The 22,075-nt window shown below is 44.7% G+C and overlaps 2 protein-coding genes and 1 long non-coding RNA gene across 8 annotated transcripts in view; 2 read left to right on the forward strand and 1 right to left on the reverse strand.

Annotated features, from left to right (window-relative positions):
- Positions 1–255: 255 nt before the first annotated feature.
- On the forward strand, positions 256–16,908 carry afg1lb (AFG1 like ATPase b). 6 transcript variants are annotated; one of them, XM_049756485.2, is made up of 13 exons: positions 256–421; positions 899–1,194; positions 3,273–3,327; positions 3,442–3,543; positions 3,778–3,905; positions 6,477–6,576; positions 8,020–8,078; positions 14,084–14,166; positions 14,977–15,047; positions 15,244–15,344; positions 16,170–16,308; positions 16,396–16,505; positions 16,596–16,908. In XM_049756485.2, exons 1-13 carry the CDS (start codon positions 307–309, stop codon positions 16,740–16,742), a joined length of 1,506 nt encoding a protein of 501 aa, XP_049612442.1. In that variant the 5' UTR covers positions 256–306; the 3' UTR covers positions 16,743–16,908. The 6 variants fall into 6 exon arrangements, with proteins under 6 accessions (XP_049612442.1, XP_049612443.1, XP_049612439.1 ...); XM_049756486.2 differs by having other exon boundaries at positions 16,599–16,908; XM_049756482.2 differs by having other exon boundaries at positions 16,627–16,908.
- LOC125989969 (uncharacterized) lies at positions 2,263–10,006 on the reverse strand. The gene is made up of 4 exons (XR_007488757.1): positions 9,873–10,006; positions 9,653–9,753; positions 6,462–6,586; positions 2,263–3,033 (listed from the first exon to the last, which is right to left on the reverse strand). It is a non-coding gene; the product is annotated as an uncharacterized lncRNA (long non-coding RNA).
- Positions 16,909–18,997: 2,089 nt separating the features above from the next.
- Positions 18,998–22,075, forward strand: part of foxo3b (forkhead box O3b) — a 32,206-nt gene continuing 29,128 nt past the window's right edge. The window contains exons 1-2 of the mRNA XM_049758027.1: positions 18,998–19,217; positions 19,302–19,981. Of these exons, the coding sequence (XP_049613984.1) occupies positions 19,439–19,981 (543 nt within the window). The 5' untranslated portion in view covers positions 18,998–19,217; positions 19,302–19,438. The remainder of the gene's footprint in view (positions 19,218–19,301; positions 19,982–22,075) is intronic.

Below are 22,075 nucleotides of genomic sequence, written 5' to 3' on the forward strand. Positions count from 1 at the left end.
ACTGTAGCTTGTTTTGTTTACATCCCGCTAATTAATTGCCATACAACAAACATAAATACACTCCACCATAAATCGTGTTAGTCATTATGTAGTACAGATACCAAGAACGCAATGACAACAATTTGTCAATTTAAAAAAATATATGACATCCAGAAACCATATTCACCTGTCAAGGGATGTGTCAATAGCAGAAATTAATAAGTAAATATTGGTCATACTTTCATTGGTAGGATAAGTAAGACAAGTTGCGCTGATAGACCCTGTTTTTGTTCATGTGTCGATAAAGGTTCAACACTTTGAACCATCATGGCAGCCTACTTGTTTCCCATTGCTGTAAGATGCTTGGTGACTTTGGTACCTTTTCGCTACGTTCCGGCTTTGAGAATCACCTGTTGTCAGGTCGTCAGTAAGACAATTCAAGGTATTTCGATCGACGTATCTTTACGATACGTTCGGACATCTATTGTCTGTTTAATCTTAGTGCCTGTTGTTGTACGCGTTGGGAAATAGTCACCGAGTGCACATTCGTTTCCTCCGACCGTTCGGTAACTAAGTGCATTGCAGTCGTTGGGTTAAATCAGATTGCACCAAATCCGGAGTGCTTGTGCATGCAGCAGGCGCTCCGGACTGGGGACACACGGAGCGCCAGCGCAGTGCTGGCTGTGTTAGGAAATTAATTGAAAGTGGGGCGTACTCTGCACCTCCGAACACACCCAATCAGAGTACTACACGGGTGTAAGAGTAAATTTTTCCGAACGTGCCCTGTACTCCTATCAGTATTCTAAACCTTACGCGCTCTGATCCATGGAGTTTACTCATAATCCTGACGAATAAACTCAAGCTAATAAAAATTATTATTTTATCTAGTCAATCTTGTATGTTTCTGTTCTTTCCCAAGGTTACACGAGCTCGAGGAAGTGCTGTTCTTCCACGTCAATCTCCTCAGAATCTCCCACTATTGATTCTGGTGACACTGTCACCGAGTACGACCGCTTGGTCCAGTGTGGCTCTTTGAGAGAAGATGCTTTGCAAAGGAGTGTTCTCCAGCGGCTGGCTAGCCTACAACATACCCTGCAAAATTACAGTAACACTTCCTACTTGAACCCACCTCCCCTGACAATAAACTCCAACTGCAATAGACTTCCGAAAAGGACCGAGCCCTGCATTATAACAAGTGGAGCATCTGCTGGAAAAGTAAATGAGATGAGCTCTTATGATAGATGATCATTTACGATGCATTGGTTAAGTTACACATTATATCCAGTAAATTATAATATCAACTACAGAGCCCCACTTACATGTGACATATGGACTTTGCATTCAAACATACTGTAGTTCAGCTCGATCAGCAATTGTGGTGGTGGGGCGTAGGTCAAAGGGAGGGTAGGGGGGGTCTGGGAAGCGTTTTAGAGTGGCGTAATGTCACTGAATGTTGTTGTTTTTAGGTCAGGGGAGATGACTGTCTAGTGTTGGGCGCTGGGATTTTTAGCTGGCACAGACACGTGAGGTTAGTGCTGAGATTTGGGAAGGGACCTCCCGCTGGGCTCGTCCCGGCACCCCTCTCACTCTCTCACCATCACCATGCAGTAATGAGAGAGGAGGGGGGATCCCCATTATCTGGGCCATTCTTGTCCTTTTTCCTTTTGATTTGGGACTCTGACAAATACTTTTTGCGCCCCTCCCATGCACCTTGTTTTTCTACCTCTTATTCTCGTTCACTCTCGCACGCGCTGACTGGACGATTATTTCTGTTTGAATCAGGCCATAAACACCGTCCGCGTTTTGGTGTCTTTTCTGCTTGCCGCCATTGTTCTCACTAACTGACCAAGTCTGTGAGGAGAGTACACTTGACTTCATATTGACCCAATGTGCCATGTATTTGCGGATGGTCGACTAACAATGGGCTATTGTCTCGGGAGAGCCAACCACAAGTCAGACCTGTATCGTTTAACGACGTAGCTACTGGATCACTTTTTGACAGTTCTTAGGATTATTCACAAAGGTGCAAAGCAGCAATGAAAACCGTATGAAAACCTTTCCCACATGTGGGAGGTGAGACGAGGCCATGGCGTGCCGCCAGACAGCCCATCTGAGGGTCGGCCTTGTCTGTCTCCACTCTGCCATGATGGAATGGCTTCCAGCCACAACTCACTAGTAGTCTACCACGCCAGTGGGCACGTTGGGAAGTCACGGAGAAGTCACCGACACTGTTGTGAGCGAATGAGTGACTAGGAAAAGGATAGGCAACAAGTTTGTTTTTCATTTCGTTTTTTAATCAACCATTGTCGACATTTAATAGAGTCAAGTGCTTCTTGTGCGCTGGACAACCCAGTGCTGTCGCCATGAAATAGTCACTAAATTAAAACTCAAGAGCTCAGAGCTCACTCATGCCCAAGCGATGTAATGTTGCCTGGTTACCGACAGTAACACAGCAGAGCCTCCGAAAAAGTCGAATTGCGTCTAAATGGAACTTCTGTGTTCGCATCTGTGTCTTGGCTACTTAAATTCTCGGTCAATAGATTTTTAGAATATGGAAATTATTATATATATAAGATTATTAAATTAGAATGTGGAATAAATTAACTAAACAAACATCGGTCAACTTTTATCATATCCTATTTGTTTACACACAGTAAGAATTAACGTTCCGCACTTGCATTTAAATAGCTCCCGGCCTTCTTTTCGACATATTTGGCTTTACTCAGTATGCGCAGCTTGGTCTCATAGAAGCCGTTCTTTTTTTTTTTTTTTTCCTCTTTTTTTTGAAGCAGGGCCCTTTTGATGATAGGAGGCAGGCAGCACAATGACTTCCAGCGGCACCTCAATGCAACAGTACCGTATCACAATTAGCAGCGCTAAACAGGCTGCACACAGACAAGTCCAGTCCATCTCGTATGGAGCCTCATTCAGTCCTCTCCGTTTTGTCTGACAAATCCGCCCATTGTTCCTGTGATGATGCTTTTCTTTCGTGGGAACCCCGGCTTGTCTTGTTGATTAGATCCCCTTTGTCTTCCTCCCCTGCAGTGGGCTAGTCTGGAGAATGTGAAACCTCAAACTGTAGTGGTGGCTTAATGCCTCACAATACTTTGTTTATTAAATGGGCGCTGCGGGGTTATACAGCGGCAGGGAGAGCAAAGTTTACATGCGGGTTGGAAGCTACATCCCCCCTTGCCATTTTATTAATGAGTTCATGCATGCACAGCTTTAGGATATGAATATTCTTAAGTATGTATCATGTAATCTTAATCTTTCACTGGTTTCCCAACATATAGAAAGAAGATGCTCCACCTCCTCCACCTAAAGGTTTCTACATTTATGGAGATGTTGGTGAGAACATTACGGAATTGGTGTAATATCGATAGCAGTTATGAAATTAGCTTTTGCAATGCAAATAGTCTGTTCTGTCATGTCCCCCCCTAACCCCCCACCCACCCAAAATAGGCACAGGGAAGACCATGTTGATGGATTTGTTTTTCTGCGGGGCGAAAAACAGCCGCAAGAGGCGAGTCCACTTCAACGGCTTCATGCTGGAAATCCACCAAAGTTAGTGCTCCCCCACCCACTGCTTCATTACAACAACCCAAGCTTTGACTTCCTGAAGATGTCCCAACCTTTCAAACACTCTATGCTATACTTATCTCCGTGTTTGTCTCAATGCTCCACCGCTAAGTGTCCACCATTATGCGCGCGCAGGTGAAATTACTGCTTTGCGCAGTCACTGGCGCAGGTGTGTTTTTAAAGACTGTTTGTGTGTGCTGTGTAAAAAAAAAAAAAAAGGGATCCACCGGCAGAAACAAAGCCTGCCGAGTCGAACGCTAGGCAACATGTTCACCTATGACCCCATATCACCGGTTGCTACGGAGATCGCCCATGAAACCTGCCTCCTGTGTTTTGATGAGTTTCAGGTGAGTGACTGTTACTGATGGAGTAAGAATAATCTTTTTTTTTTTTAAATATAAAAAAATATATACTATATAATCATTTCATTTTGTTATTAACAAAAAGTTAAAAAGTTGTTTTTCCACTCCTCTCTAAAACTGTAACTTCAACTGTAGGGGCTGTAAAAGACAAACCGGCAGCAAAAGCAGGACTGGGGACACCTAGTGGTACAATCGTAGAATTTCAAGCAGTGCTACTTCACGACTTTATGATTGCACACATTATCTGAATAAGTAGATTTGTCCTCTCTGCGTTTTTATTAAAACTTTGTCTCATTGCGAGCCATACCGTAATTCTGGTTTATGAGTTTGTTTCCAGACTCGAGCCCAAGCTACATGTCTTCTCCAGTATCTGACGTAATAATTGTCCCTGTATTTGGTTATTGACATTTTATGGCTAGTTTTGAACATAGGTCGAGGTAAAAAAAAAAAGAGGCAAGCTTTTGTGGGCCTTGCGTTTGACACCTGTGCCTTACAGGATGAGTGCGCCTGTGTCTTTACAAAGCCAGCTGTTAGCGGCACAAAGCGCATCTTTTCTCTGATATCATTACCGCTAAAGGCCGCAGGTCAGAGGTGACAGTAGGTGTGCTTGCGCTTTCTAATCACTGCCGGTGTGCACGTGCGCTGATCAAGAGCTTAGGTTGCCTTTCATGCTCTCGCCCCGTCTTTTCAAACCGCGCCGCTGTTTTTGCGCCCGCTGCTCATTGATTTTTTTTTTTTTTTTTTTTCACCCGTCGCCATGCAGCTTGAATGGACATGCGCGCATTGTTTTTGCGATGCATGAAAGAAGAGGTTTCAAGGTTGGAGAGCGTCGGAGGTGGCGTAGACGGAGAGAAGTGAAGCTGAAGGGGGGGTGTATACCAATCAGCATCCTCTTCCACTCAGCCATGCAAATGAGCTGCACTGGGTATCAGTCGCACTCTGCAGCTTCTTTAAGTGAGTGGAGCTAGAAAGCGACTGGCGGCAGCAGCGGCGGGTCAGATGGATCTTATCCTCTTAAATGCTAATGACATTTCTCCATTCTCTTCATTAGCGCCGTGCCATTATCAGTAATTTGTAGCCCACCCCAACCTCCCTCCGCTCCCGCCTTTCCGTCCGCAGCTCCCCCTAATGAATACTGGCCATTGAGACGTCCTAGATGGGAAAGAGAAGAGGAGTGTGAAGAAAATGATTGTGCATCATTGTCTCCCCCTTTAGAAATTGCTCGTAGGTTGTGTACATAAAGAGGTGTAACATCAAAAGAGTTTTAATGGGGCACCCGTGTGCCTCGCTGTAAACGCGCCAGCCCGCTTGAGTAATTGGATGCTCATTTCAATATTTGCTATCGGTCCATCGGGAGATTGCGCCATTATTTATTTTTTTGTCTTCCACAAGTGCGACATCAGGCACTTTCACTTTTATCATTATCTGGGTATCATCCCCCCGATCCCCCAAGTCATTCAGTAATCAATAACCCCCCCCCATGTACTAAGCCCGCGCTGAGCACACATGAATAAACAAATCGCGGTTGTATAAAAGGTCATTTTTAAATGAGTCTTTTCAAATGAAAATAAAATCCTGCGGTCGGAGGAAACGGGTGGAGGGGCGTCTTTTAGAGAGACACGCCACGCCGGGCCTTGGTTTTCTGTTGATTCTCATTATGAGCGCACACAATCACATACGCTAATTTGATGGCCCCGGGCACCTCTCCTTAGCCAAATCAAGGCTTTAACATGCATGCTAATCAAGTATTGGCAAGGGCAGTGGGGCTAATACACAAAAAGCAGAAGACTCTCCAGGTTATGAAAGGGGACATATGCTGCGGGTGAGGCCACTACAAGTGCCCGTCAAAGGGAGGAAAGTGGAGAGGGCGGGACTTTTATTCACCACTGCACAGACATTAGTCTGATTCCAAAACTTGACTTCAAACTGCAAACTTTTGTCTGTGGAGCTACAACGTTTAAACTGCGAAAGGATCAGAGCGTTCATTTCTCCGTCTAATTATTTCACGCGCTGACCTCCTCAATCAGACGGGTTATATCGACGCCGCTTTGATTATCACGCACGACGGCCGTAAAGAGATTTCTCTACGCACGTGGGTTCCGAATAGAGACGAGAGGGTTAAGAACAAAAGTGAGAGTCCTGCATTGTTGATTGAAAGATCAGAACCCTTCATATAATAGCCGGCAACTCACTGACGGCCTTGTTTTGCCGTTGTCATCGACCTTTGTTTACGCTTGCGATGACGTGGAAGGAAAAATGGCAGCGGGTAATTGAATGGTGACGTCACGTAACGTCTGTGACACACAACTTGATACACGCTTCTATTCTGCTGCGTTCTCTCGATTGATTACTTTGTGGCTGACGCCTTGTCCTCATCATTGCAGTCATTACAAGTGCATGTGTAAGCAGAATTGCGTTGACCGTGGCCAGACCAAAAAAAAAATAAAGCTCTGTATGAGCACACCTGAATGACACTAATCAACGTGGAGTGCGGCCGACTCGCTTTGACCCAAATATCAATCAATATGTGATCTTTCCTACTTTTTACGGTGTTAGGTGACGGACATCGCTGATGCTGTGATCCTGAGGCAGATTTTCCAGGCGTTGTTCAAGGCCGGGGTGGTGGTGGTGGCGACCTCCAATAGAGCGCCTAGTGGTACGAATCTCTGCACATAAAAAAAAAAAAAAGTCTGCTGGAGTGTTTATAAATTTGATCTATTTTTTTTAAATAATTTCCACATTTTTATTATTTATTTATATTTATTTATTATTGTATTCATTATTTTTTTAATATAGAAATCTGGGGCGTTAAAATGAAAAAAAAAATTCATATTCAAGTTCTCACTTCCAGAATACTTAGGAATACTTGTCACGCCGAGCCGGCTACATTCATCATTAAGCTTGTTGTCAAGGCACTCAATAATATTAAAACCCTTCCCCAAGAGGACGTTTTGAATGGAACAAGACGTTATGGACGCCACATCTCTGATTTTTACACGCTATTAAGAACAAAGCGAGCAAACGGCGCAAACTTAATAGAGCGCCTACTTGGTATTAATTGCGCCGTTAATGGGATACATGACGGCAGACAGAGAAAACCGGACATGAAAGGCATACATTTGCCGTCTTTATTGATGTGGAGATGGTGCTATCAAAAGGCCCCTCCGTGCATTTGGTGATAGCTTCGAGTGAGACTGCATAAAAGAAGATTTGTTTGTGTGTGTGTTTTCTTTTTTTAAATATACACTAATGGAAACTCATAAAAGCAGTGGCGGCATAAATTGCGTCTTTGGTGTGGAAACCCATCAGAACGCTGCCCCTCGTTTGCGCTTTGAATTAAAATTCTAAAGTTGCTATTTAGGATAAAGTGTTTCGAAAAAAAAAAGGGGCGACTCAACCCAAGAAGTGAATTGAAATATAATACCATTATTCCTCATTCAAGATTTGTAGTTGCATCACGCATTTGACTTGTACTTTATGCGCTTCTACTTTGCGACAGCAACATTCTAGAAAGTAAACAAGCGCTCGCTAATGAGGCTTTTTAATGATGCCGACGCAGTCCATCACAGTACACAAGTTGCTCCGAGCCCGCTCCTTTTGTACGGCGTTAACGCCCAAACATCAACAACGACCAGTTGCATTGCGTTGGCAGCTGGAGGCCTTAAGCCTCGTCTGTTTGTGTGCTGGCGCTCGCACATATTCGCTGCCGTCGCCTTTGTCCTGGATTTGTGTGTCAATCCCGACCTGTTTTATCTGTCTATCAGGGATGCTACTTCAGATGTAATTTGTTTCAGCCGAGCTAATTGAAACCCCTATTCAGCGAGCCGCTGTGGATATTGTCCGCCCTGAAAAGGCGACAGTCCTTTCTCTCGCCACCATTGTTTGGGAATGTAATGAATTTTATGTTGCCGCCGCTCTGCCGGTAGAGAAATCCATTTTTCTCTCTCCCCCACCCCGGTCTGGGCTCTTTTGTTGTACCTCCCCAACCTCATCCTTCAGTTCATCAATAGCCACTTTATGTGCCAATCTGTGGCGGGGGAATGACATTATTAGGAGGCTAAACAGCACCTCTAATACAGGCCCTCCCCTCCTCTTTCAGATCTGTACAAAAACGGACTTCAGAGGGACACCTTTCTACCTTTCATCGACGTGCTGAAGGTAGAGACAAAGTCACATCCTGCTCTTGTGTTGTCAATATATTCATAACACGCATGCACACACATGTGCTGCCTGCGAGTTGCTCTTTCACGGTTTGATGCTTTTCCCAACGTCTCTCGCACTGTCTTTGATCAGAAAGGGGCTGAAAGATTCGCCCAGAAATTGTGAGAGTTGGGGGGGTTGGCAGGTAATACGAGGATAAGCTGAGTGACTAGCAGAGATGCTAAAGATGCGACCATTTTGCTGGCGCCATTATCTCACCCTTCGCTAGCTCTGTCGCTGACTTTGACTCAAGGTGAGAAAGCCAACCTGATTAGGGCTGGCGGTTCTGAAGCGTAACCATGGCGACGCCAACTGACTGCACCGAGTCCACATGCTCCTCAGGCAAAGTGTCACCCTTGCCCCCTTTAATCCTCCCTCCTCATGGTCCTGAATGGCTGTGTTTCGCACTACCTCCCGTCTTTCAGACTTCCATGTTTCCTTTTGTGAGGCCATCTGGTTTTCGGGGTCGGGGCCTTTTTCGCCAGGTTCACGTCTTCCTCCATGGCAGTCTGCGGTGGGGAGTTAAAGCGTGGTTTTTTTTTTTTTTTTGCTGGGTCACCCCGCTAACTAGTTGACCCTCAATGGATTGAATTAAAACTCGTCCGTGGGCCCTCCTCCTCGATGCGACTCGCTCTTGTATGATTGTGTTTCAATAGGCGGCGAGAGGGTGAATGATGGTGTTTAAAGGGTTTTTTTTTTTAGAAATAGCCGGTGACATTTCCACCCTTTCACCTGGGCTGAAGTGAAAGAGGTTAATCCAGAACTTCTGTCCGCTTGGGTTGACGTCTTTATTTAACTAGTGACTCCTGATTAGATGGAACCCCCTTTTCTTCCACTACTTGTTTCCTCTCCTCTTTTGGAATCTCGAAAGTTGAACACAATCCTTAAGGATTTGCTATTTGTTGTCAAATTTCAAAATAAATGAGCCCATGGTGCAAAGTGAATTAATTGGTACCAAGCTCATGCTAAAATATTTATTTACTCTGTTGATGATTTTTCTGGATAAATCAGAAAAATCATCAGATCATATTATTTTTTTAATTATTTACTTTTTTCCCCGCGGCTCGGTGGCGCACTGGGTAGCACGTCCGCCTCACAGTTAGGAGGGTGTGGGTTCGATTCCACCTCCGGCCCTCCCTGTGTGGAGTTTGCATGTTCTCCCCGGGCCCGCGTGGGTTTTCTCCGGGCACTCCGGTTTCCTCCCACATTCCAAAAACATGCTTGGTAGGCCGATTGAAGACTCCAAATTGTCCCTAGGTGTGAGTGTGAGTGCGATTGGTTGTCTGTCTCTGTGTGCCCTGCGATTGGCTGGCAACCAGTTCAGGGTGTCCCCCGCCTACTGCCCGATGACGGCTGGGATAGGCTCCAGCACGCCCGCGACCCCCGTGGGGACTAAGCGGTTCAGAAAATGGATGGATGGATGGACTTTTTTCCCCACCACACAAACACATTTTAGAATTTTTTTTTATAACTAACTATAACAACAACAGTACACAAACACAACACTTCTAATCACCAAAAGAAGACCATACCTGCAGTGAAGGTTGATGGCTTGGTTTCATGCTTTGGTACTTTTTTTTTTTCTGGAACTGGGGCCTTCTCAAAGGCAGAAAAAAATGTGCAAGGCTTCCTCCTGCAAGACAGCAAAAACAAATGTCAGGGAAAGCCTACTCAAACATCCAAACTTCATTTGGGGTTAATCAAAGACGCTTTAAATCAGTGGTCCCCAACCACCAGGCCGTGGACCGATACCTGTCTGTGGGTCATTTGGTACTGGGCTGCCAAGCCGCACAGAAAAAAACAATTATATATATTTTTTTTAATCGACGATCAATTCATTCAGGTCAAGACGCTCGTCCCGGTCACGTGCCATGTTTCCCCAGTCGAGCCCGCAAAGCTAGCAAAAATGAGTGAGAATTTATTTTGAAAAATACAAAAGATTTGGCGATTCTCTCCCAATTACATCCGTCGGTGCATCTGTGTCTCTTGACAGGTTAATTCAGGTCAAAAGGCTCGTCTTGGTCACGTGACATGTCACCCCAGTCGAGCCCGCGAGGGAAGCAAAAATGAGCAAAAAACAGAGATGTTTGGAAAGCTTCTTCGGAAAGGGAAAAAAGCCCAATGAGGAGACTGAAGAAGAGGCTACGACTTCTAAAAAAAGGAAAGCTGCATTTAAAAGAACATTTCTGGAGTCCTACTTAAAATATGGATTTATCACCACAGGTGACTCTGACGCGCCAAGCGCACTCTGCATATGTGGCGACAGGCTAGCTAACGAGGCAAAACTGCTTCAGCACATGGAGCGCAAGCATCCTGCATTAAAAGACAAACCTTAACCACTTCGGGTGTCATTGTCTCCGATTACACCTTGATGGGACCGGCTCGTTTCTGAGAAACAAGCTCAATGCTCCCACTAATTCAACGTAATGGTGAGTATTATTTTTATGTGGTTTATATTTGTTTTTATGCCAGTCGTATCATTTTTATTTCATCGTATTTATATATTTATTATAAATTTATTATTTGTTTATATAAATTTATTATTTATTCATATAAAGACCGGTCCGCGGAAATATTTCTGACACGTAACCGGTCCGTGGCGCAGAAAAGGTTGGGGACCACTGCTTTAAATGATTATGAATTCTGAAGACTCCTGGTTGGGAGGGTGTGCACAGTTGTGCAACCTCATTAACTGAGTTGTTTTTTTGGGGAAAACATTTCTCAAACATTTAAGTTGAGTTGCAAAGCTTATAGAACAAATTTAACGGTGTAAGATTTGTTGTCATTGCTGGCTTCGCACTTGGTTGAACTCCAAATTGTTTGACTTCGAGCTACTGTGTATTTTTCAGTTGTGCAATCATTTGTACATTATGTTTCTCATCCTCATCTCATCTCATTCGGTTGTTTGGTCCTCTCGGCCTTTGTAGCCTAGGGAAAGCTCAGAGTTGGAGGGTTTAAGGGCTTTTTATTAATGGACCCTGCCAGTAATGTAACTAAGACGGACAGACCCGCTCCCAAACTGTCCTTCCTCTCCACTCCACTTTTCATTGCCCATCCTCGCGCTAACCTTTTATCCCGCTCTTTATTCTGTCACTATCCTGTTCTGCTCGCTGCTGTTACTCCCTCAAGGTCAGGCCTCGGTATTTTCGAGCACACAATGCTTTGTATGTGTGTGTCTGTTTTGGGGTTGTGATGTGGTGGTTTGTGTGTGTGTGGGGGGGGGGGGGGGGGGGAACAACCCTGAAGCTACTTTTAAGTATCTCTGTGCTTCCCGTTGTTTTTAACCTCTTCTATTTTTATATAGAAAATCCTTTTACCTCTATTTTTGTTATGATTTCATTGTTAATGCCCGGCTGTGTACTGTGCAATCTGCAAATAGAGAATTAATCTCAAAAGGAAGAAAAGCAGAGGGTTACGGTCCTCCAGCCGAAAACCTTGGATGGAGAGACCGCCTGTGACGAGGCAGCCGCTCGCCGGTTCAAATCAAATAATCGTCGATAGTTTTGGATGACTGACATTGGTTGGTTGAATGGCGGGGCAGTGGCACTCGGCGTACTTCTGCCAGGCTTTTTTATCAGGGTCGAAAATGAGTGGTAAAGAATGGATGGCGATGAATCAATCGTCCTCCTCTTGGAGTGTGAGGACAGTAATCAACTTGTTCTTAATTGATTCGGTTACCTTGCTTTCCATCTTTTTCCCTCTCTCTATTCTATGAGAATTATTGTATGAAGAAATTAAAGCACTCCATGAAAAAAAAAAAAAAACATCCGCGTATCAAGTGTGCCCCTACTGGCCAGGTGCAGGTGTTACATGTAGCCTTTTATTTACCTTTTTTTTTTTTTTGTGGTTTGCTTTTGGGCCTTGCCGCTATGCGAAAGCCGTTTGAGGGTGGGGGTCTGATTCCTAAAGGTGGGGCCTGTAGGCCTCCAAAGATGTTTCCCCAAGAGGGGCAGCCAGAGGCAGGAGGAGGTTGTGAGAACGACCCCGTGGAACAAACCGCCGCTGGCCCAAGGCGGTCACTTTTTAAGGGAATAGATCATTAGGTGTAATTAGGGTGTTCACATTGTCACAAAGCCCCCCTCATCCCCCCCCCCCCCCCCCGACCACGTAAGAATGAATAAAATCACTAGATACCACCCCCCCTCCGCCCTCCTACTCACTCTCACACACTGCAGTAGTTAGTGAAAACACTTTGATGTCACAAGAGTCGTCCAGAACTTGCCAGCATAAAGGCAGTGTTTTAAGCTTTCTCTCTCTCGACCTCTCTATCCCTGCCTCCCCTCTTTTCTTTCCATGCCTGCACACAAGGCTGTAAGACACACATGCTTGAATGAGCGACAGCCTCGCCCCCTCCCTTCCCCTCCCGAGACCCCACCACCTCAGCCTCTCGCACTCCCTCGTCTCTTTTTCAGCCTTCCCACCCCACATTTCTTTGAGGCCTGGTCAATTCGAAGGGAAAAAAAAAAAAGAGAGAAGCATCAAATGTTTTCTGCTGCTGGGTAATGAGGGAGTGGACCTCATCAGGGCCCAATAGTCAGCTATCCTTGGCTTTTGTTACCGCTCAATGGCACAGCACTCTTTCAAAGACTCAAAAGCAACTTTTGGAGGAGTAAAAGATGGAGAAAAGATACGGCGGATATAGAAGGAGCAAGCACAGAAGGGAGGAGATGTAGTCACCCAAAATAAAAAGCCACTCAAAAAAAAATTGTAAACGTCTGCGGTGGACAGTCAGGACAATGACTATGTGAGGCGCTACATGTGTTTGGATGACTTTCTTTCAGTCTGTCAATTCTCATAATTTGGCTTTGGGCCTTCAGAATCTGTTGAAGGGACCAAAAAAAACAAAAACAAAAAACATTTATTTGTCGAATTGGCAATTTGGTACCAAGAAATGTTAGGGAGACGCTTTGAAAAAGAAAAAAAAATAGAATTACAAGCACAGAAGTTAACAAAAATATAATTCAAAATATTCTCTAGAGAACTTGCTGAAAGTTACTCGTCGCTATTGTTTATCGTCAAATGCAAGTAAGATGACGCGGCGGTGTTTGGCCACGGCAAGGAGACGTGTGGGCGGATGAAATCTTGGAGGATGTGACAAAGCCCTCGAGATGGCTAATCAAGTAATGACCCGCTCGGCCTCCGCCTCATCAGATTATAAATAACCTATGGAATCATCACCGCTGATTGTGTTACCGGCCCCTCGTTCTTCCCTCGCCGTTATTTGCGCGCCTCCGAGAGGGAAGACAAAAGCACTCATTTGAATATTGCGATTGTGACGGTGGTCCTACCTTTCCCCCCGTCGCTGTTTTGCCACCGGCAGGGTCACGGCAGGTTGATGAAATGACATGTCCCTTTTGTGCGAGGGGGAGGGCCACTCTGTCAGGTTGTTATTATGCCCGATTCTGTCAAACTGGCTCCGAGCGGACGCGCCGATCCAAAAGTTGACAGCGGAGAAGAATGGAGTATTTCCGTCCTCTTGCTTTATGATGATTGCTAATTATCTGCCGGCTTAAGGAGGGCAGTGGCAGAAATCCGCTGATTTCATCTTTGAATGCTCGGCCGGTCCGCCTCGATGGCATTGATGGGACCGATGCGTAATTCTCATCTTTTCTCAGCAAAAGAATAGCTGAGATGATGATTACGGTTTGCGCTGTCCTCTCTGACATGAATCCCGTGTTGACATTGTGCAACCGCATGGGGAAGTTTGAACTGCGTAACTGCAGGTTCAGCACTTTGAATAGCAGCGGGCGCATTCTGATCGATTGTTGAATTCATTCTTTGCTTGTTGTGTTGAGGATGACAACAATTATATTTTGGGGTTGTTGGGGGGATTCCGCCACTCCTGACAAAAAAAACCCAAAAAACATTTTGGGATCTGGTTTGAAAATAAATAAGTAAATAAATGAAATAAAATAAAATTCATCATTTAAATAATTACATACCATTTTTTTTCATGTGTGCAGGAGCACTGCCACACTATCTGCCTCGACTCTGGTTTGGACTACAGGAGGCTGCGCAGGACTGGAACCGGGAAACTCTACTTCCTGTAAGATCCAAATGCTCATTATTATTTCTATGCATTTTTTTTCTTGCCCTCTACGATAAGTCATTGTACAGTGGATATAAAAAGTCTGCACACCTCTGTTCAAATATTAGGGTTTCATGATGTACGAAAATGAAACCAAAATCAATTATTTCTCAGATAAAACCAAACCAAAACAAAAAAACACCCAACCGAATTAATTAAATTAAATCCCTAAATGCGTGACTGGTAGAATCTGAACACAGCCACACCCTCAGTTATAGGGTGTGCACACTTGTGCAATGTTTTTTTTTCTATTGCGGTGTACATGCTATTTACATATTAAAATGATTGCTGTAGTTCTCATTCGAACAAGTGTGTGTGGACTTTTTATATGCAAAGCATCGAGAGCAGCAAGTGACAGCAAATGAGGAAGAATTGAGGATGATGAAGTCTCCATCATCCCGAGAGCCAAAGTGGAGTCAATAGAATGTGACAAAATGGCTGAGCATTAAAAGCTAATTTTCTCTGTTATGAACACACACGCTCTCAAGCGCTCTCCTCTTTTCACTATATGTAAATAGAGTGCATCACTCATCATTTAATAATGCGCGCACACACACGCACGCACACCTCATTTTGATGTGCATTCACTGGCTACTGCTTGTTTAGTGTTGAACATTCTTTTTTTTTCTCACAGAGTAAAAAGCTAAGTAGCCTCCTGTGTCACTGTGCTCTTCGCTGCTTATGTTTGATGTTGCCACTTCAGTATTATTAATTTCATATTCCATTAGCTCTTTATTGCCCCGTGTGTGCATGTGTGTGTGTGAGTAGGACAAGAGAGCCTGGCGCGGACGCTACATTGAATGCCATGTTTGACGAGCTGGCTTTGACACAAACTAGCTGTAAGGAGGATATAATTTTGGTTTTCCTAAATTAAAGTGCATTATGGTTTTACTTTTGAATATCAGCTTCGATTGCCATAACATAAAACAGTTCTTTTTAATTAAAAGAATGAAATGTAAACATTTTTTTTTTATATGGGTATCAAAAATGATCGTATTAATGAAACGGCTGACATGGTGAGGTGTGTTTCCATAGTTACTGGTCCAAAGGTGCTCACCGTGCTGGGCAGGGAAGTGACGCTAGAGAAGACCTGCGGCTCCGTTGCAGACTGCACTTTCTATGAGCTGTGCGGCAGAGTGAGTAATGTTATTGACCTCATATCTATATATAGTGTACCTAGATTAAAATTGTAAAGAATATAACATCTAACATAATAATTTACATAATTTTTTTCTATGCAATTGAAATATCCATAGATTTTCACCCTATCTTATGTGAATAGCGGGGGTGGACTGTACTTCATTACTTGTCTACATGTGCCGCTGCACCATTTGTGTTCAAGGCAATGTAGTAGATTGAGATTTCATTCTATGTATATTTTTTTTAAGTATACAAAGTGTAATTTTATGCTTATTCGAACGGAGGCAATGTGATTTCCAGACTCGGGCTTTTATGGAATAGTCACTTTGAGAGAACAAACGAAAAGTAAGAGGCAAGTTTCCCTTTTTACCTGGCGGGCAACACACGGCGAGGTCCCCTCTTATTGATAAAATCCACTCACGACCCATGACAACTGCTCACATAAAGCATACCTCCTTAACACCGCATGTGCTTTCTTTCATACGTATTGTGCCAGACTTTTCTCTCCGTCGCCGGCCAATTTTCCGCTCAATGTCAAAAAGCAAGTCTATTGATGTGCCGCTGAATAGTTGGACCCCGTTTTGTCTGCGTTGTGTGTTTGTCATTCACTCTTGATAGAAGTCTGGCGTCCTTTTTTTTTTTTCCCAATGGCAAAGTAGATTGAAAAGATATAAGAATAAAGTGTCTTTTTGAATTGAACGTAGTATGTTGCGTAATGGGTCATTTTTAAATGCATTGGATTGATTGTGAACTTTTTTAGCTTTGAAAAATGATTTAGCCACAAATGCTTACACAACACACGTTCCCCCCCCCCACCCCAGTCTCTTGGTGCCAGCGACTACTTGGAGATGGCGCGGCTCTTTGACACGGTGTTCATCCGTCGCATTCCTGTGCTAACGCTGCGCATCAAGGACCAAGTTAGACGTTTCACCACCCTTGTCGACAACTTCTACGACCATAAGTTATTCTGGCCATGTCACTTTTCATGCTGCATTTTTCATGATTGCAGGGAAAGAAAAAAATAATCGGACTGTATCTGACTCCCACAGGTGAGAGTGGTGATTCAAGCTGCGGCTCCATTAGATGAGCTGTTTGTTCAAACCGGAGGAGATGATGAGCGGGACCAAGAGCTTCTGGATGACTTGGGCCTGAAGGAGGTACGGTTGCTATCACCCCCTTGGACACATTCGGTAGAAGCGCTCTTATTGTTGGTCTTGACCATAGCTGTACATCTTGTCTATGTTCAGAAGGTGGCTGAGCGACTGACTCTTTTCACAGCTGAGGAGGAAACGTTTGCCTTTCAAAGAACTGTTTCCAGGCTCACGGAGATGCAGACCGACACGTACTGGATGGAGGGAGATCGCAGACAAACGAAGAAACACCTCAACACATAATTTTCACTCGTGGCTACCTGATGTGTATATTTCATATGGAAAAAGCAGAATACAAAATAGAGATTACGGGATAGAAATGATGCATTGTTGTTGAAAATATTGAAAGGCTAAGAGTTAACTGAAAATGAAAGTATGGATGGATGCAATAAAGTGTTTCATGATTCTACATGGGTTCATTTGTTTAAGACATTACGTTTTAAATTCAGGTTGGAACTTTGTTTTTTATTCAAGCGGGTAAATAACTTATATCATAATTTACTGAGCCGGGAACGTACAAGTACTGTAAACGTCGCAATGGAACGTGTATAGTAGTTAGCGGCTGCTCTCTTGTGGACAAAATAGGAACATGCTCCGGTGTTTGTAGTAATTTCTCTTGTCCATTTTCATCGATCTCAAAACGGTGACCCCTTAGAGCTAAACTAACCATTTTGGTGCCTTCTTGGAGGCGTTTTCAGCAAGTGTAGCAAATCTGAACATTCCTTATTTCCCAAGCAATGATACAGAGGGCGGGTGTTCAAAATGTATTTGTTTGTGAACGTCCCTTTTTTCACCAGTAGATGGTAGCAGAAGGCCACCAGTTGCTGCAAGGGATGAGCTTCTCCCTCTTCAAGGATGAGGTCATCTTCATGCACCATTCCAGCCTGGACCAGCCTTCTGCTACCTTGGCCAACGCACAACAAAGAGAAATCTGCTCCCGTTAAATGCGTTGTCCTGGATAAATGACGAGTGAACAGTATCACCCCTTAACAACTTTAAATGGATTTTGACCATGTAGTAGAGTATGCAAAGCCCCTGCGCACCCAAAAAACGCACACAAAAAACATATTTTTAAAAATGCATATGCACATTGTAATACAATACTTAGTTGACAAGTCAGACACAAACAACGACTGGCACAGATAAACCCGCTTCACCTTAGTGACAGGGTCACCCACTTTCACCTTGGGGTCATGTTATGTTAGATGTCAAGTTGCATAATGACAAGCCAGTAAGCTTATGTTCTTACAATCTTGTCTTCATCATTCTAGTCTTAAAGGTGTGTGTGTGTGTGTGTGGGGGGGGGGGGGGGGGGGGGGGGGGGTCAGAATCTAAAACATGATGTAATGTTTAGTGGCATTCAGATAATTATGGGTGGGGCATGATTTTATTTGACCACTAATTTAAATCTAAGTTCACTCCACTGCATGTAAAAAAAAAGGCATTTTAAAGTCATTTACTATGACAATGATTCTGCAATGCCATCTCGCTAAATCTCATTTCGGCTGCCAAGGTAGGCACCTTATCGTGGTCTCTCCCTCGTGAGCGCGCATTCCTACACGAGTGGACGTGCACCGTGCAAGACGGACAGACAAAGAGGACCGCTTGTATTGGTCACGTCAAGAGCGAGAAGGACAAGAGGAGGAGGAGCGACAACTCATTTGCTCGGTCTCTCTCTCGCTGGCGACTCAAGGAGATGACGTCATCCTTGGGCCAGGTGGACCGAGCTGGAAGGGAGGTGGGCAGAGAAGGGGCTGAGTTTCAGTGCTCCCCTGACAGAGTGATTGACAGGTGGTTAAAGGTACACTTGGAGTGAAATAGAGTGATATTATTTGTTCAAGTACCAATAGCAATAGGCTTACGACAAACAGTATTGATTTCATATAGTTTACAGATACACTGTTGATTTAGATATCACAACTCCTCTCAGCTCATCAGTACGGCACTAATGTCAGCTATTCTTCGCAGAGGATAAAGAATATGACTGAGCACTATTTATGCTCAAAGAGTTTGGGCGCTGCGGTTAACATACAAACGAGCATTAAGCTAGCAGACTTAAAGGCTAAGCTATGTGGTTATTTTAAAGTGCTAATTTGTTAAAAATCACTTTATTAAAATGATTTGTGTGCACGTGTTAATGCACTATACAGTAAAATGTTATAATGTTAATTTATTTTATTCTAGCAAATAAAAAATTCATATTGGTTTTATTTCAAATTTATATTCCAACTAAAAATGTATTTGTATGAACTCAATTTGCTGAAAAAATGTTTAAGCGCAATTCTCAAAGCCTAAGCACCAAATGAAAAACCACTAGTCAATGCCGAGGTAAACAACTGTTCCTGGTAGTTCCATTACTTTTAATCCCAATTTGGATGCAAACTTTGACTCGATGATTGCAGTCTGTTTGCACTGACATGTTCAGACGTGCCCTGCTACTGCAGTGTCTCTTTAAAAGGCGCAACCATGCAGGAACAGGATCCACAAGGGGGGCTGGACCTTGATCGCCTCGCACGCTGTCTGCGTAATATGCGCGCGCGCGCGCGTGTGTGTGTGTACTTGTGTGCGTTGCACGCGTGTCGAAGAGAGCACATCGAGATACAGTAGAGTAGTAAACCGGAGTGAGGTGGCAGGCAGTCTTGGGAGGAAGGAGAAGGCGATGGCATGCGCGCGACTTTCCAGGATGTTTTAAAGTCTTGCTTTCTCGAGATACTCGAGGTAATTCTTTCGGTTCTAGTTTGAAACTTCAGTGTTTTTTGGCGTGCGATTCACGATTATCGTTCAATTGTGTTCCTTCCACAGACGTTGAAAAAAGACAACCAGTGCGCGCGAGCCTACAGTGGAATAGTAACAAAGAACGGGAGCGCGCATTGATGGGACGAGACTTTGACAGCTCTCGGTATCGTCGCTCGTAAAGTCGAAAAGTAAAGGCGGACATAATGGCCGAGGCCGCGCTCCCCGACGCCGTGGCCATCGACCCGGACTTCGAGCCCCAGCAGCGGCCGCGCTCATGCACCTGGCCTCTGCCCCGGCCGGACTCGAGCGCCACCAAGCCGGACGCGCACGATATCATCCCGGAGGAGGAGGACGACGACGAGGAGGGCGCGCACCACCAGCATGGGACCATCGTCGGCAGCGGCTCCGGCGCGGTGACGGACGACCAGAGCAGCGGCAGCCCACTAGCTGACGGCGCGCTCTCTTCGCCCGGCCAGGACAGCGGCGGCTCGCCGCTCTCGGCGCACTCTCCGCCCGCCGCCACCGGAGCGCTCACCCCGGGCGGTCTGGCCGTCCAACAAACCCCCAGGAAGGCTTCATCTCGCCGCAACGCCTGGGGGAACCTGTCGTACGCCGACCTCATCACCAAAGCTATCGAGAGTGCGCCGGACAAGAGGCTGACATTGTCCCAGATCTACGATTGGATGGTCAGATCCATTCCTTACTTTAAGGACAAAGGAGACAGCAACAGCTCGGCTGGATGGAAGGTAAGAAGATTCTCCAACGCGCACACGCACAACTCGGTCAGCCCAGTCCCCCTCCTTCCTCCATCAAAACAAAAACAAAAAAGCATGTGGCTTGTCAACACGCACCCGAGACCCCTGCGCACTTTTTTAGGAGGGGGGCGGCGGAATGTATTTAGAACACTAGTTGTTTTCAACTGTCAAATTCAAGATCAAAAATGCATTTCATTCATCTTTTTTTACTTGCGGTAAATTACACAAGCATGCACATGCACACGTTTATATACTATATATAATCCCACTGAATGAAATGGTTCAATTTAAAATCCTTAGGTCCTTGAATCAAATTTATTAATTCAATAAACAATGTGGGAAGATTGTTATCAATTTAATCTATTCATGTGGTTGGAAGTGTAGCAGAAGTCATGTTTACTACCAGAATATTCGACACGCCACTCGCTCGGGCGCATAACATAAAAAGCGTTCAGTCGAAATGACACGGAGTAGCTGTGCCTAATGATACGGCCGTTGGTGACGTTAATGCAGCGCTCCATTGTTTCTCCCGTTGCGAGCCATGTGCATGACAGTCGTCCTCGGAAAGACAGACACAGAGAGACGTTGTAACCGGTTGATCTGGAAACACACTAGCCTAGTTTGTGTACCTCCCAACAGCCATTGACGTTAATCCATTAGTTATGGTAAAGATAGAATGTAAACGTGTCAGACAAGAGATGAAATGAAGTCCTTTGCTTTGACAGTCGAACCAGATGCCACAACAAAATATGATTAAAGCAACACATGCTTGTTAGCTATTTGTTATGTCAACTCCTGGCAAGGAACCGCCAGTGTGTTGGGTCAGGTAAGCAAGGTTGCCGCAGCCACGAGGGGGAATGATTACATAACAAGTACGCTGTTGGGACTTGAGGTGGACCTTTTGAGGGCAGTGCTTTGAAAGGCAATGATCAGGAAAGGATGGGGGAGGGGCCGAGCTAAGATGTGGGCTGTGCCAAGAAGGTGCAGCAGGCCAGGGGAGGAGCTACTGACAATTCTGACAGCAAATGAATAATGATAATAATAATAATAATAATAATAATACAATGCTAGCTTGACTTACAGGTTTTCAGTTATATAGCTCGTAAGCCCCCGTGTACACTTCCAGGGGTCTGCTGACCCCCAAAACACTGATCCACAAAATTCAGTATGACCGAAATTAAAAAATCTGAACTGATACCTGAAATAAGTTCCACACCCGTGACCATTCCGATAGGGGCTTCTCAAGTTTTTCTATGCTATTTGGCAAAAAGTTTGTTTGTGCGTGCATATCAAGGCTGGGTTAGCTTTCACCATGCAGGGGGGCAGTTACTCCTAGAATTTCGGGCATGAGGGCCCGAATGGGAGGGTGGAGTGGTCTCACGCCTGATCTGTCCATAAATCTTGGCAGTCTTTTTTTAGTCCTCTAAACAGAACCCCCCACTGCTACCAAAACATTAACACATCATCTAAAGCGGGATACACACACAGCAGCCATTTTTACCACCTAAAACCCATTTGGAAAATGCAATCATGTGTGTACCTCATTTACTAATCAAAGTTGGCACTCTTAAAAGTTTCGCCGGGTACAGTCAGGTCGAAGAACTCGCAGTTTCACGCGGGCAGGGCACCTTTTGTTGAGAAGATTTGTTGAGCAAATCCCAGTAATCCCTCTGGGTTTCTCTCCCAGGTTCCCACTTACGTCACTTTATATCTCTTGTCAGTGAAGCATTAAGCTCGGCAGAACTAGGTCAAGACGCGTGGAAGTCAGTCAAGAAAATATCTGATCACTTGGAACAGTCAGCCTGTCCTCCTCGCCATTAGTTGGTGCTACACTGCGCTTTGACACATCGGTGAATATTCAGGTGTGTCACTGTACAAATACTATTGGTATTGGTACTTAGTATCGCTGAGTGAATACTCGTCTGTGTTTTTCACCCCCCACCCCAAAGTGGATTTCAAGCCAAGAGGGGCAGCCAGAACTGTGGAGCTGCTGAAATGTGTGCTCAGAGATGTGTCAGGCATTAACGGAGGTGGCACTGTCCCCCAAAATAGTACTTGTACTTGTAAATGCGCTTGTATGTGTCT

Source organism: Syngnathus scovelli, chromosome 20, assembly GCF_024217435.2.
Source record: "Syngnathus scovelli strain Florida chromosome 20, RoL_Ssco_1.2, whole genome shotgun sequence".
In the NCBI taxonomy this organism is placed as follows: Eukaryota; Metazoa; Chordata; class Actinopteri; order Syngnathiformes; family Syngnathidae; genus Syngnathus; species Syngnathus scovelli.